An 18,324-nucleotide genomic window follows, 5' to 3' on the forward strand; every position below is an offset into this window, starting at 1 on the left:
AAGGCGCCTTTGGAGTAATTGACATGCTAACAAGTGATTAATTATTCTGTCTTGTTCTTCAATGGGCAAAAATCAGAATGCGTTTTTAAGCTTTAAGTGACATCAGCCGGGTGATCTCAGCAGAGTTGACAGCTGAGAGTGTGAGGCAATACTGTGACAGTGGCTCTGCTGAGTTGTTGCTATAAATTAGAAACAGATTGTGTTGACTGATCAATGAGCCCAGCAGAGTGATCATAAAAGTAAATGTAGGCTTCTGGTTTGGAGTTTATGGATTTTAAAATTAGTAAAATTATCATTTATCATTTGACATATGTATTGAATCATCGAGGGACATGTTCTTTTTTTTCCTAACTATTGCTTGCAACAGCCAACATTTCTGAACATGTGTGGTTAAAGTAGTTTATAACAGAATATTCGTATGTTAACCTTCATAATGGCGGCACGGTGGTGCAGTGGTCAGCACTGTGGCCTCACAGCAAGATTTGGGTTTGAGTCCCAGCCTGGGCACAGGATCTTTCTGTGTGGAGTCTGCATGTTCTCCCTGTTCCTGCGTGGGTTCTCTCTGGTTCTCCAGCTTCCTCCCACAGTCCAAAGACATCAAGAGGGGACGAGGCTGATTGATACTCTAAATTGACCGTAGGTGTGACTGTGAGTGTGAATGGTTGTCTGTCTCTATGTGTTGGTCCTGTGATGGACTGGCGACCTGTCCAGGGTGAACCCCGCCTCTCACCTGAAGGCTGCTGGGATAGGCTCCAGCCCCCCTGTGACCCTTAACAGGAATAAGTGAAAGAAAATGGATGGATGGAACCTTCATAACTCTTTTGAGCTTCACAATAATATCACATGGAGCCTTTCAGATGTTTGAGTTGATGTAAGGCAGCATTTAGTCTAGGATTAACAGGCTAAAATAAAGTTTTTACCTCACTTGTATTATATATTGATGATGCAATACTTACACTTGTCACTAACTTGCTGAGCAAATTACAGTAGATCAAATACACTCACTGGCCACATTTTACAGGTTAATTATAATTAACCTGTAAAATCAGTTTCAACTATTAAGTTAGTGTTTTTTGTAGTCAGAAAGATAATTCTATTTAATGGTAGAGTGTATTAGAGGAATAAATGGGGTGCCCATAATATTAGAAACACCTCTGAATATAATATAGTTTATTTCAACTTGATATGCAAACTGTAAACCCAAAAGTTGTTCAATTAAAACTTTGACACATTTTCAATCAAAACACAACAGAGACAGTTTATGGCAGCTGGATCCCATGGCAGCTACGTACCTAATAAAGTGGCCGTTGAGTTTGTACGAGATGCTAAATCTCAAACACAGCATCTCATATTTATGACCTAAACATTGGTTTGGCAACTTTGTGTTTCAGATCACTTCACTCAGGTGCTGCACTGTGAACACGAGTGTGTTAGAGACCTGGCCACCCGTCCAGGCCGCCTCTCCCCCATGGAGAACTACCTGCCTCTGCACTACGACTACCTCCAGTTCGCTTACTTCCAGGGTGAGTTGTTCAGGGTCATTAACAGTCTTAAAAAAAAGCTAAACACACATTTTAAGATGTGGATTAATGACTGCATTTCTTTTTCAACCTGTTGGGTCATTCCTTTACTTTTTTCTTTTTGAGTACTCTGTTTTTTTTTGTCCTCAAGTCTGATATCTCTCTGACGATCATATGTGTAATTATGGTTGACAAAGATGGAAACACCCATACTGTAAGTCACACATACACACACACACACACACACACACACACACACACACACACACACACACACACACACACACACACTTGAACTCACAGTCACTTGCACAACAAGCTGTAGACAAACTGAAATGATCACCAGAGAACCGCACCCTGTGTGCAGTTTCACACTCGGTTAAACTAAATAATAATATCAACTAGGGAACATATCGCAACGGGATCAGCGTGTTGATGCTCTGACCCCGGGAGTATTCGCTACTTGTATAGTAATGCAGTAATGACTACTGAGAACTTATGGATCGGACCACATTCACCTTCAAACTCAACCTTCATTATACCTTTACTATTTTGTTATTAATCGGGCATTTTGCACATGGTCACAGACATAAAACACACACTACCAGTGTGAGTGTGTCCTCATGTCTGCGTGTGTCCTTGTGTGTCTTCTGCTGTTGATGAAGCAGTAAAAAGCGCCTCATGACAAGTGTGCTGGCACAACAGTAAAGCATAGTTGGGAGAGACAGTATGGTGAATAGTTGTGACATCACCAGATTATACTTAATGAGCCGTTCGCATGTGGCTCTAATAAAAGTAAGAGGCTCATGGGGTCTGCGAAAACACTCAAAGCAGCTGCTGATGGCTATGTGTGTGTCTGTGTGTGTGTGTGTGTGTGTGTGTGTGTGTGTGTGTGTGTGTGTGTGTGTGTCAATGACTCACTGGATGGTTACTACACTTGCGCAAGAAAAAACGCACAACAGCAAAATTTATGGGTTACAACTTCATAATCGAGAGCAGAGAGTTCACACCAGGTCGGTTGTGACACTCGCAGCAGACACGCATACAGCAGATATGGTAGGAGTAGACCGTGAGCCGTGTCCAAGTGGCGTCTTGGCTCACATTAAAGTTCTTTACAGGGATGCTCCACGTTCCATCGGGGCCTTATGATCTCTACAGCAATATATCATAATATTTTAGCGATATTCCAGCCCCTAGAACCAGTATTGTATCAGTATTGTGACTCACACATGTATGTTATGGCAGCTGTATTAGACGACCCAGGTGCTGCACAGTTAGTTGTGTTTTTCAGGGCTATTTTGAAATTTTCTGTAAATTACAGTATGTAGAGAATTGCAGTATTTATCGTATGATATAGTATAGCGATGGGTCCTAGTTGGTACCCGGCCCTACGTTCCATGTTTAGTCCACGTGCTCCAGACAGGATTCCCCTCAAGATGGTTTTCCCTCCTTCCAGGAAAAAGGAATCAGAATCCAGTGTTCACCATCGATTGATGGAGACTCCGACATTAAAAAAAAAAATGTTAGGGAGATTCCTTTACCAGCTTGGTACTCTCAAGACAAGTTCAGTAAAGCACCTAGATTACCTCACTGGTGCCAGTAAAGATTTTAATAAAGGAGATATTAATGCTCCCAAGCCAGCTGGACGGAGGTGGGAGGGCAGCTCTGCAAGTCAAACTGTAAATATTTGATACTTAGCCTCTAGACACAGCTGCCTTCTGTAAGAACTGGTCCTCTTCCAACCATGATGCAAACACAACTCCCTCTTTACATTTCCCATTTGTAACAGAAGACATTTGTGCATGTTCAAAGCAACAGTCTGGTAGGCCAGAGTGGTGTCAACACCACATCTCTGCCAGGTTTCTCTGCTTGAAGTGTGTCCTCCAGCTGAAAGGACAGGAGGGAAGGAGGGAACAACCCTTAATATCCTGTAGCTGCTTTTGATAGAACATGAGAAATTAATATTCCTGTTATTGGGGGTCCAAGTCGGAGTGGCCCGGGAGTGATGTGTGCGAACTAACAGAGATGTGTGTTTTGGACCACATGTTCAATTGCAGCTGTGCCATTATTGAAGTTAATACTTAGCGTGTTTCTCCAACTTGACAGTTGTAAACACAGGACTGAGAGAGACATGGTGCTAAAGAAAGCGGCGCCATTTTTTTACTCTGCTCCTTTTTTTTCTTTTTTTGCAATGTTTGTTGCTGCACTTGAATCAAACATTTTAGAAAACACTGCTTTTCTACCTGCATTATTACAACACTAATTGTTGACCCTGATGATTCTACCTTAGTGACCTGAATATGATGATGTCACAGAGGCACTGAATAGCACAAAAACAGTTAAGATGTATTGTGACACACTTGAATCTAAATACACCCCCCGAAAATGTCTTAATTTTGGATAAAATCTTCTACTTTCATCTCCACAGTCTCTCTTTCTAAACAGAAACAGTTGGATGACTTCAGTGTAACGATCCAGCAGATATATTTGTTGATGTGACCTGCTGTTGAGAAAAGACAGCATTAAAATAATCACAATCAACAAACACATTCAAATTCAATACGAACATCTGATGTAACAGACGTGATGAATGTTTTAAAGTCAGACTGCGTGTCACTTAGAATTCGCCTGCAAGCATCATGTCGTGTAGAGGAAAAGCAACATTATGCGTGAGCTGCATGCTGAGCATCTGTAGGAGAACGGCGGCTACCGCTCGCCTCCTCTAGTCAGTCATCTGGCTGCGCTCCTCCACCCAGCGGCCCTGTGGTCTGTGTTACGCTCCTCCGTGGCTCCACACCACGCTGCCGCAGTGGACGTTTGCCATCACTCAGCAACCTCTCATTGTGCTGGAGCAGCTTAAGTTTTTGATATAAATACTCAATGACATTTTTCTATTTGACTGAGCTCAAATCTCCAGGCTCTTAATTGACCTGTGGAACACACAGCTGACAGCAGCAGATGAACTGTCTCTTGGCTTCAGCCAAGACAGGAAGTCTTTGGTTAACCCCGCACCTTTACAAGCTAGTCAAGAATGTGTTTGTGAGTGTGCTGCGGAGCAGGAGGTGTGGAGTAGGAGGTGTGGAGCAGGAGGTGTGGAGCAGGAGGTATGGAGCAGGAGGTGTGGAGCAGGAGGTGTGGAGCAGTAGGTGTGGAGCAGGAGGTGTGGAGCAGGTGGTGTGGAGTAGGAGGTGTGGAGCAGGAGGTGTGCAGTAGGAGGTGTGGAGCAGGAGGTGTGGAGCAGGAGGTATGGAGCAGGAGGTGTGGAGCAGGAGGTGTGGAGCAGGAGGTATGGAGCAGGAGGTGTGGAGCAGGAGGTGTGGAGCAGGAGGTGTGGAGCAGGTGGTGTGGAGTAGGAGGACTGCACAGGTATACATCTGACGTTGACAGATTTCTAGACACACTTGTTGATCATGTGGATCCTTAATAGAAAATGACAATTCTTATGCTGAGAGTGTGTGTGTGTGTGTGTGTGTGTGTGTGTGTGTGTGTGTGTGTGTGTTTGTTTGTTTTTGCTTCCAGATCCCAAACTGTGTTCATATGTAAACCAATAGAAAAAAACCTTAACTCTCTCTCTCTCTCTCTCTCTCTCTCTCTCTCTCTCTCTCTCTCTCTCTCTCTCTCTCTCCCCCCCCCCCCCCCAGTGGACAGGCTGGAGGAGGCGCTGCAGTGTGCTCTGACATACCTTTTATTCCACGAGGGAGAGGAGTTCGTGACAGATAACGTGGATTACTACAGTGAGGTGCTGGGACACACTGGGGCACCACGAGAGGTCAGAATCCACTCCGCAATGGTAGAGGTAGTTTGGAAGCCGAGAGGTAGAGATACAATAAAACACACAAGGTGTCCGTTTCTGTGAATGGATGAAACAGATTGTGATTTATATGTACAAGTCAATAAAAATCAACAAACAATCTAAGTAGAGGGGCGTTTACAGGAGATTAAGACAAACAGGTCCGGTTTTGTGCAGTATTAAAACAAAAAATGTAAACAATCTGCAGAAATATGACATGCATTGGGTCTTTATCATGCAGTCCCTCCCTACTAGCTAATGGACTCAAACTAGATTAATATCAGCAGATGGTCTCGTGCCAGAGGTCTGGCTCAAGGTTTTGAAAGACAATGAGTACGGTGATAAAAGCAGTGTTAGCTGTAGAAGAGGTGAGCGAAGGAAAGAGGACATTTAGAGCAAGAGAGATGGGAGAGGAAAAGTGTGGATTTTAGGAAGAAGGAGAAGACAGGAGGCAGGCAGCCGGCCATTCCCTGTATTTTTTGGATGAACTTGCGACTCGCTGTCTGGCTGGAGTTTCCTCTTTAAACTTGCTTTTCGCTCGTACTAAATGTTCTCCCTCCAGATGGAAGGATTAAGTAAATTTTGCGACGTCAGTGTGTTTGACAACATCTTTCATCTTCTGGGCTGGAGAATTATTATGTTCTTTCCCATTAATGAACATGAGTAGATAACAAATGTGAAGAGAAAATTCAACTTGGTTTCTTATCAGCCATTTCACTGCCTGAGCTCCGATCAGCTGCTTTGACCAGTCAAGCGGTGCCTTGTTCAAGTCCCAATTCCACAACCTCCTTTTCCTAGAAAGCCTGCTACTCATTAGAGTGAGCAGCAGCAGGACTGTGTGAATGTCTAAGTGTGTGGTTAACATCGCGTATGTGTGTCTAAGAGAACCAGAAACTGAGAGCTGGAGTGTTGTAGCTCCTGCGTGTGTTTTTTTTAAACTCATAGCTTACATTTTTCTAAACCTCAAGTCCTTCCAGCCCCATCAGTTTACAGTACAGTCATTTGCTCAGAGATTGCTTCTCCTCTCTGGGCTCTTTCTCTCTCTCTCTTTCTCTCTCTCTCTCTCTCTCTGCCCCCCCCCCCACCCCCACCCCCCAAGCCTCAGGGAGCTCAATTTCAGGGCCCTAGATCTTAGTGCCAGGCCTGGTCTACCTCCCTGCCAAAGAATCCAGCCTTTCAGGAACTGTAGAGGAGGAGGAGGTGGAGGAGGCGGAGGACTGTCATGTCAGAGTACCCACAGAAGTCTGTGGAACAATTTGGGGGCCGTTTGTATTAAGGGTGCTGGAAAAGAAATAGCTACTGGTTGCTCAAATTTCATCAGCATTACTCTGAGTGCCCCAACCATGAATCGCTGTCGAACACACACACACATACAGAAATACCAAAAACAGGACTGGCATGTCATCTTATACCCCTACTCCCACAAAACATGGAGTATGCTCCTGAATTTTGTCAAACTATTTAATATTATCGTCCCGTCACACTACAGAAGAGATTAACTTTGAAGTCTAAAAGTTAACACACTTTGTCTTTCTCTTTCTGTAACAATCCACTTTTATGTAAAGCCAGCGCAGCTTGAAACAGTAGTGAACTGTCCCAGAGGAGATAAGAAGAAAGAACCCACCCATCATACTCGAGGGAAGGAAAGAAAATCTAATTCTGGTTTCCTTTTTATCTGAGAGCCGAATGAGTCAATTTGAACTCTGGGACTTGGGGAGACTAATATTAAACTATTAATATGTTTATTTTTGTGGCTGTGACATGCAAAGTTTGTTCAAAAGAGCTCATGAAAGGCTTTCAGTTCTTAAATAAAATGGAATGGTTTTTAAAATCTTTACAGTTGCAATGAATTCTCTTTGCTCAAATCCGTGTAAGAACATGCAAGCAGTCTTCATCGATGATTCTATTTATTTCCTGTTTTTCCATAGTAATTTTGCTCCTGTGTGTGTGTGTGTGTGTGTGTGTGTGTGTGTGTGTGTGTGTGTGTGTGTGTGTGTGTGTGTGTGTGTGTGTGTGTGTTACACAGGAAGCTGCGTGGTACCTGAGGAGGCACAAACAAGAACTTGACCTGCTTCTGATTGGCAGTAAAACTATGGGTGTAGATTTCACAGAAGGAGTGAGTTAACAACATTATCACAGTTGCTTTCCCTCTACTGCAAGTACTAAGAGGTGAAAAGAGTTCATGTATTTTACAGGTTCTGAGTAATTTCTTTGCTAGGAAGGTAAACAAGGTGCATCTGCTATCCGCTGATTCGGAGCAGTGAAACTGGTTTCAAGCACCATTTGTCCTCTCAGCCAGCAGTGACACCTGCTGGTTGTAGTGGGATATGACATTCTTTATTTTTTTATTTTGCAAACTGCATCAGTCAGATCAGTCGCAGTGGTGGTCTGGTGTGTTAAAAACATCTGGGTATGAATGTATTTGAGTTGAAAATGTTCATGTATCCATTTTATTGCAGAACTACTGGAGCAGCTCAGGTGGGAGAGACAACTCACACAGGTAAGGAAGTGACCAAAACAGTACAAATGTCTTCTCATCAGTGGAAGTAGATTAATTTGCTTGTCCTCAGGCCCATGAAAAGCCTCAAATTGTTTTAAAGTCAGTGTTTTAACTATTCGGTCCATTAAGTAGTAGTTTAAATCACCACAAACATTTGATCAAATGTCATTGGTCCAATTTATTCATGTCAGAATGAGTGAGGCACTGTAATTTTTAATCTTACCATTGCCCTGAAGTGCTAAAAGTGTAAAAATGTAAATGAGTCTGACTAACTCTCATATTGCTACATAAAATCTTAGATTCTATTAAAGATAACCTTAGAAAAAAATGTCTGACAAACATTGAATTAAATGTCCGCTACTTGTATACACGACGCGATAGTGAATCTTCGTGTCCTCGCAGGATTCCCTCCGGTACAGATGGCTGGATGGAGTACGTTCCCATCTCAGAGAAGAAGAACGTCATGGTAACTTCTTCACAGCAACTCAGAGAAGGTGAATTGTCATTAGTTGCGGTCCAGAAGGGGTTAAACTGTAAAGAGAAAATCAGCTCAGATAAATGTTTTCTCACCACCGCCGTTGAAATAACATCTTTTAAACGCCGCTCTGTGATCCGTGTAGGTGGTCCCTTGCTGTACGACGGTGTGCAGCTGGTGCAGAACTCCGTGGCCTTGAACGGGACCCAGCGGGTGCTGCTGGATCGTGTTATATCTGAGGAGGAGTGCTCTGACCTCAGACACCTGGCACATGTAAGGACATTGCATGACATGAATTAACAGAATTAGTCAAGGGATAATTTTCTTTCCTTTTAATGAAGAACCAGTGGAAATCCTGCAGTATACAAAAGTTAATAATGACCTGGAAACAATTTGAGAAATAAACAATGAACTAAGTAGTGGAAATATTTCTGTATTTGTCTTTTTGTTTTTTTCTCTCTCTTTGAAGTCCAACCCCACCCTGACAGGTCTTGTCAGTTTTATTTATATAGCAGCTAATCACAATTAAATCTATCTCAAGACTTTTAACAAATAGATCAGACATTTTAAACTAATTTAGTAGGAAGAGGCCCTGTAATTCGGCAACTCTACGACAGCAGCCTCGTCGAGCAGGTTCTGTGTGGGCGCAAGAAAGAGATAGAGACAGATAGAGAAGGAGAGGGATGAAGGAAAAGAAAAAGACAAGCAGGCAAGGAATGAGAAAGAGAAATAAGGTATAAAGAATCTATATGAATAGCTAATACAGTGTCCCTCCACAGTAAGGCAAGCTGCTAAAAAGTGCTTTCTGTATTTTCATGAAAATATGATGTATATTTGTGAGTTGATGACAGACTCCTGGAACACAGGGCTGGCTCCCCTCAAATTTATTGATAGAAGTCTGAAGTATTACAGAAGCCAAAGACAGCAAAGACTGGTGTGATAGTTGGATTAAAGACTTTTGATATTTGTAATCAAATATGAGATTCCAGAAGTTATTTAGCTTTGGCAAAAACCATCAGAACCGATGGGGTCGGATAGAGGAGCGACGTTAGGATTTATAGTCTGGACTTTGAATGATGTCACTTCAATGTCACTAAGGAAACATCGGCATTTATGGAAGTAGAGTGCATCAGATGCAGAATTGTGGCCCATACTTCCTCTGGATCGAGTATGTTCCCATCACTTCTTAGAAAAATGTTTGGTGCTAAATCAGGGATCTTGTGTAATCGTTGGACAGAACGTCAAACGGCGGACTTCAGCTGACATTCAAACCGGCATTTGAAGCTGACAATTCTTGTTCTTCAGGCTGTCACCCTGGCAGGAGACGGTTATAGAGGGAGGATGTCGCCTCACACCCCTAATGAGAAATTTGAAGGAGCCACTGTACTCAAAACCCTGCAGGTACAACCGAAACTAATTTACCCAAATCAAAGTATTACCATTTTACAGTATCTGTCTTCAATTCCTCGATTACTTTTGTCCTTTCCATAGTACGGCTACGAGGGCAGAGTGCCCATGAGAAGCGCTCGTCTCTTTTATGACATCAGCGAGCGAGCCAGACGCATCATCGAGTCCTACTTCCTGCTCAACTCCACTTTACACTTCTCCTACACTCACCTGGTGTGTCGGACAGCCATCACAGGTCACTCACACACTCCACTTTGAGTTATCAACTCATGAGTTCACAAAATAATAAACCCCAAAAGGACAATAGATTAATAAGATGCAGAAATGTGTATTTCATTGGTTCACAGGCCAGCAAGACCACAGGAACGACCTGAGCCATCCCATCCACGCCGACAACTGTCTGCTGGACCCCGAGGCTAACGAGTGCTGGAAGGAACCTCCAGCGTACACTTACAGAGACTACAGGTGTGATGCAACCATCCTGACACATCCCTCCATTTCTTATTCAACCTGATGTCACCTTTACTTTTCTTTTGTTTTCACAGTGCACTGTTGTACCTAAACGGAGACTTTGATGGTGGCGAGTTTATATTCACAGAAATGGATGCCAAAACAGTAACGGTAAAATGGTTCTCCTGAGATTTTTACTTCGGAACCGAAGAGTTGTGTCAGGGTTACTGAGGGGAGGCCAAACATCACACTCTACACACACGCACACACACATACACATACACACTTGCCAACGTGTCATCTGGATAAAGCAAATATGGTACAGCCCTGCAGTAAATACTTCCTTCATGAGGATTGTAATGTTCTGCTTTCTGTCAGAGAGGTGTTCATATGTCTTAATGGTCCTTTTTAGAGGCTTTAATTTGCGATACTGACTCATTTAAATAAATCACCACTTCAGACACATTTAAAGAGAAAAAAGAAACAATATAATCCTCATGTTTTATTGCAGGGCAGTATTATTTTACTGGATTTATGGCAGAGGTGGAAAGTAACGCAGTAGTTTTTACTGAAGTTCTCTAGTTGTGCATAATGTCGAGGTATCTGGACTTGCTATTTTAGGAGATTATATACTTTCACTTCACTACATTTATCTGAACCTGTCAGTTACTTTGCATACAAAGAGTTTTCACAGTAAACGTGGTAAAACTGATGAAAATGAAGTACTTTTGTATTACACAGTGAGAGCTTTAGAGGTCAATAGTTCAAGTTGAACCTCTACTCAATATGACACACTCCTCTGCATAAGCGGAATGTTGTTGTTTTTGTTTTTTTTTACCAGAATACTAATTAATAAGGGTAATTCAACTGTTTCATGAGTGGAGGAACTGTGTGCTTCTTCTCCCAATGATTACTTTTATCTAAATATTCCTAATAAATTAGTACGTGATTGCGTATGCTGTTTTTTTTTAATAAATTAACCACAGTGACTACATGTTTCTTCTGATTTCCCTTTCACACTTTAGGGGGGGAAATATTAAGGGTCTTAATATCCTGCCAACAATGATCAAGACACAAACTTCCGGTGTAACAATGAGGTTAGGTAGCTTGACAGATCAGATCATTGTGACCTCACCTCTGCTCCTGCTCAATCCTCTCCAGGCATCAGTAAAACCCAAGTGTGGAAGGATGGTGGGATTTTCCTCCGGTGGGGAGAATCCTCACGGGGTGAAGGCCGTCACCAACGGGCAGAGGTGTGCCGTGGCTCTGTGGTTCACCCTGGACCCCCTCTTCAGAGAACTGGTACACTGCTTTTAAAGTTTTAAATCAAACGTCTTTTTTGCTGAGGTCACATCATTTATTTAGAAAGTCATGTGACCGAGTTCCTTCGGGAGCAGCATGTGTTGGATGAACAGGTCATGCACACAGAGACCTGGACTCCTGCAACAAATGCATGTTATAGGTGTTTTTTTTTTTTTTTTGTTTCGCCGATCCACTCTTTTCTTTTCTTTTCTTAAATTTCATTATTGTTCACTTGTTTTTTTGATGATTTGATATTTTCTGTCACAGTGTTTAGTTTCTCCTTGGCTAGGTTCAGGAAAAGATTGGGGTTAATAGGTGAAAATAGACCCTTTCACAGTGCTAATCACATTTTTGAAAATTTCAGAGTAAAAGTTACCTAATTTTTATTTCAGTTTTAGATCAAATGCATGTTGTAAAAAGGTATGTTTTACTGAATACAATATGTTCTTATATTGTATTTACTGTCACTGACATGACATCAAACATTGGTGCTCAATTTCTTTGTATGGAAATAAGGTGAAATTCTAATCCAATAAACACTAAAAGTACGTCTTTTTTCCAGCAATTTCATAGATCCATCTCGTGTCAGTTCAAGAGAATCAGTGGTCATCTTTTTAACTGATAAAATGACATAATTGAATTGCTTTAATTAATCAATGTGGACATGTGCTTAAACACTCTCCACAGCAGAGTTTGTTTATTGTGGAAGCACATTAGCCCATCGCTAGCTGTGAACGAGCTCTTAGTTCCTGATAAGGACTTCTCGTGCGCTGCTTATTCCTTTCACCAGTCACTCGTCTCATTTTCTTTCATTTATTTCTTTTTTTCCCAGGAGAGACTACAGGCAGACGAGGTGATCCAGGCCCTGGACACTCAGTCTGTGTGGGGTCAGGGCCTCAACATCAACCCTAAAGATGAACTGTAGACACCCATAAACAACTCCACCCATTCCCCCTCTATATATTTTCATTATTTATTGAATGACATTTGAATCAGAACATTTCTATTTTTGTACTTTTTGAGGTGCAAGATTAATAATGTTGTCATTTTTGTGTTGTCAGTAGTATTGTTGTATGTTTTTCTACGTGTCATGACTTGAGTTTACATTTGTTGTTATTTTTTTCTTTTCTTTTCCCAGTGACAAATGTTAGTTAAGAATAATACTTCTTCCCGCGAATTTACTGGGGTGAAGGGGCTGAGACTCACCTGACTCACCATCTCACTGAACTGTGAAGATGCCAAAGAGAAGAAGAGCATCTGCTTAAGGCTGTGCTGCTTCTCATGGTTTGTACTGAAAAAAACAAAAAAACACTATGTAAAATACTTTAAAAAGTACTTAAGTTTCAGTGGTCAGTAGTTCAAGATAACATGGTACTTAATACATTTCTAGTCCGCAACGGGGAGGGGGGAGGTCGAGGGAGGGGGAGGTCGTTTCTGTGCCAGTAATAATTGTCACCAAAGTAGACAGTGCACTGTTTTTCTGATTTTCAAATAGCACTATTTCAACGAAAGAGATGTGTTTAAAATGCTGAATATTTAATAATCATGCACTCTGTCAACTGTGTGTCAAGTCTGAAACTGAAAATGTCTTCTGTCACTATATTTTCCTCATGGTATTGTTGTTGTTGTTGTTGTTATTGTTGTGATAAATAACTCCCCTCCTGTCTGGGCACACAGAAGAGAATACTGGGTTCATGTTCACGACATGACATACTTTGTGTGTGTATGTGTTTATATTTTACTTTTATTTATGTGTTGTTGTTGTTGTTGTGTGTGTGTATGTATGTATGTATGTATATATATATATGTGTGTGTGTGTATATATATATGTATGTATATGTGTGTATATATATATATGTATGTATATGTGTATATATATGTATGTATATATATGTATGTATATATGTATATATATGTATGTATATATGTATATATATGTATATGTATGTATATATATGTATATGTGTGTATATATGTGTATGTGTGTATATATACGTATATATGTGTATATATATGTATATATATGTGTATATATGTATGTATATATGTGTATATATGTATGTGTATATATATATATATATATATATGTATATATATATATATATATATAAAATCGACAGCTGCTATTGCAACTGTCAGCATTTGATATGAAAAGCTTTTTTTCATAAAAGATGTGGATCATTCCTGTTTCAAGGAATACATATTTTTACAGTCTTTTATTACATGATAACATTGTTGAAGACACAGATGATAGACAGAGTCGTGCACTGTAAATCCAAATGGAGACAAATATTAAAAGTTTGTTATTCTACACAGATTCAAACTGCTAACCAGAGAATTAATCCTGTCGTTAGGTGAGGTTGGCCACTTTTGTGTTCACTGATATTTAATGATGAAATGCTGTAGCACAAATAATGTATGTGTTCATGCCTATAAATTAAAGACATAACGTTCAATATCTACATTTATGGTTTATTTGTATTCATTCATTTAATATCACATAACATAACAGTTGTGTGCTGTCTCTTATATTCAGTTCTGTCATAGTTACATCAGTTGAGGTAACCCGTTGTATCATTTACTGTACATGTGGAACCCCACTCTGGCTTTTTAAAGTAATACACAATGCTTTTGTATTTAAGCTCCACAGCATTGCAGTTTTACTTAAAGTGCATCTGCTACAACACAAAATATAATAAAATGAAAAAAGTTTCCTCACACCTGTTGAAGTATTTATACATGTATGTTCAGAGGTCACTGCGGTAAACATAGGAGAAATGTGCTTCAGCTAAGAATAAGAATAAATAACAGAAGTGAGAACTGAACACAGAATACAATCGTTTATATTATACATAGGCCATTTGTTGTATGTCGGTGAATGTGTGATGAGATTTGTGGTATAAAAGGTCTATTTGAGGGTCCCGTTTGTGTGTCTTCAGAAGTGGTACACCAGCTGATCAGTGAATCTGAAGGGTTTGGTTTCATTGACTGCACACATCAGGTCCCTCATGCGTCGTGCTCGCCGTTCCTCCAGAACCAACCTGCGAGAACGTTCTCGAGCCGCTCGCTGCTCCACTCGTTTCTCTGCTCGCTTCCGCGTTAGCCACCTGAGGAAGGACGGAGCCATTTAAATTCCAATATCATAAAGAAAGCTGAGACACTTCTGGGAGTGATTTAAGTCCATTATTACTTTGATCAAAAACTCCAAACTGATGTTACATCCACTGGGATTTGAACCAGCCCATAAAAATGACTCACAGCTTGGTGTGCGCGGGCGGGCATGCGCGTGTGTGCAAAATAACATAACCCTTTCTGTGCAATAAGAAATGTGGCATTACAATACCCTATTGCTAGGTTTTTTTAACCACAGGAAAAGAAATGTTTTTTTGCTCTCACAGTTTGAAGGCACGTTCACACTCTTCGCGACTGCGTGACAAATAACCGACGTCCTCCTCTTGCCGCTTCAGCTCCACAAGCTGCTTCTCTCGCTGCTGCTGCTCCTGCTTCCTCTGAAGCCACAACCTGAACGACTCCTCCGGGTCGCTAGGGTCCTTCTGCAAGACACAACTTGAATTTAATAGTTCCCATTTTTTTTGTAGAGCCCTCTATTTTTTTTTTTTTTTTGTATAGCTCATTTTCTTTTCACAACTAGTACCCTTTTGTTAATTTTTCATTTCTGAAAATAACCTCAGTAGTCAAACAAATGTTCATGTACAGTTCAATTTTGTTAATGTATTAAATTCAGCATGTGGCCTTCGCTTTAAGCCTGAATTGAATTACAAAGCTGGTTCTTGCCTCTTCATAATGAAAAAAAATTTTTTTTCAAGGAAAACCTGCTGCCTGCATGTTTGGCAATGTTTGTGTGTATTAATGTTGTTACATCCCAATCTTCCACAGACTAGACAAAAAAACAAAGAACAAAAACTAAAATCTGTGTTGGTGTGCACGTACTTTAGAATTCATTCTCTCCATCTCTTGGGCTCGGTGGATCCTTTTCTCCTCCTCCAGCTGCTCTCTCTTCCTCATCAGCCAGGCCTTGAACGCCAGCTCATTCTCCTGCCGCTTCTGCTCCTCTTCCTCCAGCTTCCTCTCCTCCTCCTTACAGGAAAACATTTTAAAAAGAGATTTTGAAAAGTGATTTAAGTAAAAACCCCAATCCTTGAAGTAGATTTGATGTTTAATTTTTAAAATGTAGATTTTTATCCTCTTTACAACCAACGACATCCTGTCCTACCTCTCTGGCCAGTTTCTCTTTCCTCTCTTGGATCTTCTGCAGCAGCTTTTTCTGCTGAGGGGATAGGGTGTAGGTAGCCTGGCAGGGTGTCCCGGTGGCAGACTGCACCCGCCGCTTTGTGCCTCTACCCTGGTTGCCTCTTTGGCTGTGGCTAGCTGAGCTGGGCCTGCTTCTAGGCTGGGCTGGAGGTCTGGGGGCCCTGAGAGAGTCAACACCAAACTGGAAGGGTGAGGAGCCAGCACGAGAGCGAGGGGAGAAGCGGGAACTCTTACTGAGGCTCATGCTCTGCTCCCGGGGGCTGGAGCTGTTTGCTATGGGAGGGAGAAGGCCTTGACTCTCCACCTCTTTCAGGCTGACTAGGTCAAACTTCCCATCTTTTTCCACAAGGACTCTACCTCCTCCATCACCGCTCCCCTCAGTCCTACTAAAACCAGAGCCACCTCTGCTTTCCTGGCGAGGTGAAAGTTTTAGCTCAGACAGCTTCCCTGAAACCTCCATCTCTGCCTCTGCATCTTTTGCTCTACCTGTGCTTTCAGTTCGTCCTTCCCCCTCTCCACTGTTGGTTGCACTAACTTTCTCAAACTGCAATGGAGGCACCACCAGCGTCACCAGCGTCTCTTTAAAATGCAGCCGCCTGCGCCGGGTCATATCTGGAGCTTCCTGGTCCCTCAGCTCTCGATTGGCCTGTTGGATCTTCTCCATAATGTACTTCTTCTCCTCCTCTGTCTGTTCATCCATGCCTGGAGGAGGTGGGATGATAAGTGAGGACTTATTTGGGCTGTCTCTGTCTGAGTCATACTCCAGAGGTTCCATAGGTGAAGGCCATCTCTCCTCATCCTCCTCCATCTCCTCCGCTTTATTGTCTCTCTTCACTGACTTATAATTTTTCCCCCTCCGCTTCATTCGTTGACGTTTCCGGTCCTCCTCCAGTTCTTTGTCAATGACCGCCTCTATGTCCTTGTAGTCAGGACCCTGCGGGGGGACAGTCAACATTTATTAGCTATGTCTGGTGCTGGTGTGACAACAGGCATGTGTAAGTGTTTTCGTTAATATTGCATCTGGCAGAGGAACAATGACGGCATGTCAACGTAAGTCAACAGAGAAGGTTTCACATGCAAACAGGGACACATGCCAGGTCTGGTAACTCAACACTGCTGTCACACTTTCACAGAGCAGGTTCAGGGAGCCAGGGAGGTAACTAGAACAGAACTGCAAGTATAAAATAGGAGAAGAGGCAGTAGAGAAGCAGGAAAAACTAGAAAGTGGGGGAAAAAAAGATTTTCAAACAGTCCATTTGGTGTTCTTCACCTACCTGGTCCTCGCTCCGGCCTTCCTCACTGATCAGCCAATCCAGATCTTTTTCAAAGTCATCCTCATACTCCTCCTGGGTCTTAGTGCAAACCACCTCACTCATAATAAACCACTGGGAGAAGAACAGAGACAGTGGAGTTGTGACTGACAAAGGTGAATTAAAACAACAACACATATTTTGAAGTAACTAAAACAAATATAAATAGCTGAATGTTGCAAAGACAGTTTGACATCCAGGTGAGTGACACAGGTCTCAGAGTTTATCAATCTGGGACGACAGCCAAAAGATTTCATGATGCTTTGAGGATGAGAGGCCTTCAGAAATGCTGTATCCTAGAGACCAAGGATCTTAAGAGGCATACAAGCACGGATCAGGATATCCCATATGGTTCTATCAATTTGGATAATTAAAAACACACACACACACACACACACACACACACACACACACACACACATCACCATAAAACAAATGGAAGCAAATGAAAGTATTAGTATTTGAGTGGAATTTGATGAAACAACAGAGCAACTTTGTTTTATTGTAACACCAATTATATGAACTAAAGCTGTAGCGCTCCCACCAGGCAGGGACCATCCCATCACCCATCATCATCATCTTCATCTTTATATATGGTCATTCCTTCCACTGGCAGATTATTTCACTGATTTAAAAAAAAAACCATCTTGTTTGTATTGCAAGAAAAAAATGTACAAGATACCTTTACTAGAAATTAGGAAAAAAATACCCTTGAGACTTGCACCAACTGGACAGGAATCATTACTTGGGGGTGAGTAGTAAAATATTGCCGTTATTTTGTATATTCCAACTAAAGCCGTGTCCTCACATGCAGTATGAGACGGTTTGTTGCTGTTTTTGGTTTTAAAGCTCCAGGTACATGTTGCTGACACAACTATCTTCAGTGGTTACAAAACAGATGACAGCTTTTACAGCTCTTAAAAGTGTGACCTTGAAAAAAGGATATAAGCGCAAGCAGAGAGACATAGTGATTAATTGGACAATAGTAATTAAGAATTCTGGTGACAGGGACTAAAAAGCAGAGGCAAGATTTTTTTTAGTAAACTCACCACCAGCAGATTCTTGTTGAAATAAAAGCAGTAAAACGCGCTTCCAGACAGCTTGTTTGGTAGGTATTTCACCATCTAACTGTCCCACATAATGTATGTTTGTCTGAGCAGCACCTGTGCACATAATCTGCCTCTAGTCCGTCTACGACCCTAAAAGGTTTAATAGACCCGTCGCCATAGAGACCTACAACACGCTTTACTACTTGCGCATGCGTAGACAGGAAATCAGGCTAATAATATCTCCCTGTG

At 41.7% G+C, this 18,324-nt stretch overlaps 2 protein-coding genes across 3 annotated transcripts in view; one reads left to right on the forward strand and one right to left on the reverse strand.

Annotated features, from left to right (window-relative positions):
* Positions 1 to 13,426, forward strand: part of p3h2 (prolyl 3-hydroxylase 2) — a 57,383-nt gene extending 43,957 nt beyond the window's left edge. Inside the window, exons 4-15 of the mRNA XM_086223617.1 lie at positions 1,392 to 1,523; positions 5,162 to 5,289; positions 7,337 to 7,426; positions 7,770 to 7,810; positions 8,213 to 8,304; positions 8,431 to 8,558; positions 9,591 to 9,686; positions 9,777 to 9,927; positions 10,040 to 10,157; positions 10,238 to 10,313; positions 11,304 to 11,444; positions 12,277 to 13,426. Of these exons, the coding sequence (XP_086079743.1) occupies positions 1,392 to 1,523; positions 5,162 to 5,289; positions 7,337 to 7,426; positions 7,770 to 7,810; positions 8,213 to 8,304; positions 8,431 to 8,558; positions 9,591 to 9,686; positions 9,777 to 9,927; positions 10,040 to 10,157; positions 10,238 to 10,313; positions 11,304 to 11,444; positions 12,277 to 12,369 (1,286 nt within the window). The 3' untranslated portion in view covers positions 12,370 to 13,426. The remainder of the gene's footprint in view (positions 1 to 1,391; positions 1,524 to 5,161; positions 5,290 to 7,336; positions 7,427 to 7,769; positions 7,811 to 8,212; positions 8,305 to 8,430; positions 8,559 to 9,590; positions 9,687 to 9,776; positions 9,928 to 10,039; positions 10,158 to 10,237; positions 10,314 to 11,303; positions 11,445 to 12,276) is intronic.
* On the reverse strand, positions 12,210 to 18,274 carry ccdc181 (coiled-coil domain containing 181). Of its 2 annotated transcripts, XM_086223618.1 has the most exons (7): positions 18,076 to 18,274; positions 16,991 to 17,101; positions 15,679 to 16,650; positions 15,396 to 15,542; positions 14,841 to 14,998; positions 14,486 to 14,551; positions 12,210 to 12,735 (listed from the first exon to the last, which is right to left on the reverse strand). In XM_086223618.1, the coding sequence occupies exons 1-7, from the start codon at positions 18,148 to 18,150 to the stop codon at positions 12,558 to 12,560; spliced, it is 1,707 nt and encodes a 568-aa protein (XP_086079744.1). In that variant the 5' UTR covers positions 18,151 to 18,274; the 3' UTR covers positions 12,210 to 12,557. The 2 variants fall into 2 exon arrangements, with proteins under 2 accessions (XP_086079744.1, XP_086079745.1); XM_086223619.1 differs by lacking the exon at positions 12,210 to 12,735 and having other exon boundaries at positions 13,697 to 14,551; positions 18,076 to 18,271.
* Positions 18,275 to 18,324: the final 50 nt, after the last annotated feature.

Source organism: Aulostomus chinensis, chromosome 14 (genome assembly GCF_037954235.1).
Source record: "Aulostomus chinensis isolate RoL2024-O1b breed Wild chromosome 14, RoL_Achi_v1.0, whole genome shotgun sequence".
Classification (NCBI taxonomy): Eukaryota; Metazoa; Chordata; class Actinopteri; order Syngnathiformes; family Aulostomidae; genus Aulostomus; species Aulostomus chinensis.

Bases quoted from the DNA above. Each gene is read 5' to 3' on its own strand.
- ccdc181 (XM_086223618.1), bottom strand. From the start codon at position 18,150: ATGGTGAAATACCTACCAAACAAGCTGTCTGGAAGCGCGTTTTACTGC. The intron at 15,543-15,678 runs GTAGGACAGGAT...TTTTCCTGTAAG, and splicing joins AAGAGAAACTGGCCAGAGAG to GAGGAGGAGAGGAAGCTGGA. The intron at 12,736-14,485 runs GTTGGTTCTGGA...TGTTTTTTTCAG, and splicing joins GCTCGAGAACGTTCTCGCAG to TACAAACCATGAGAAGCAGC.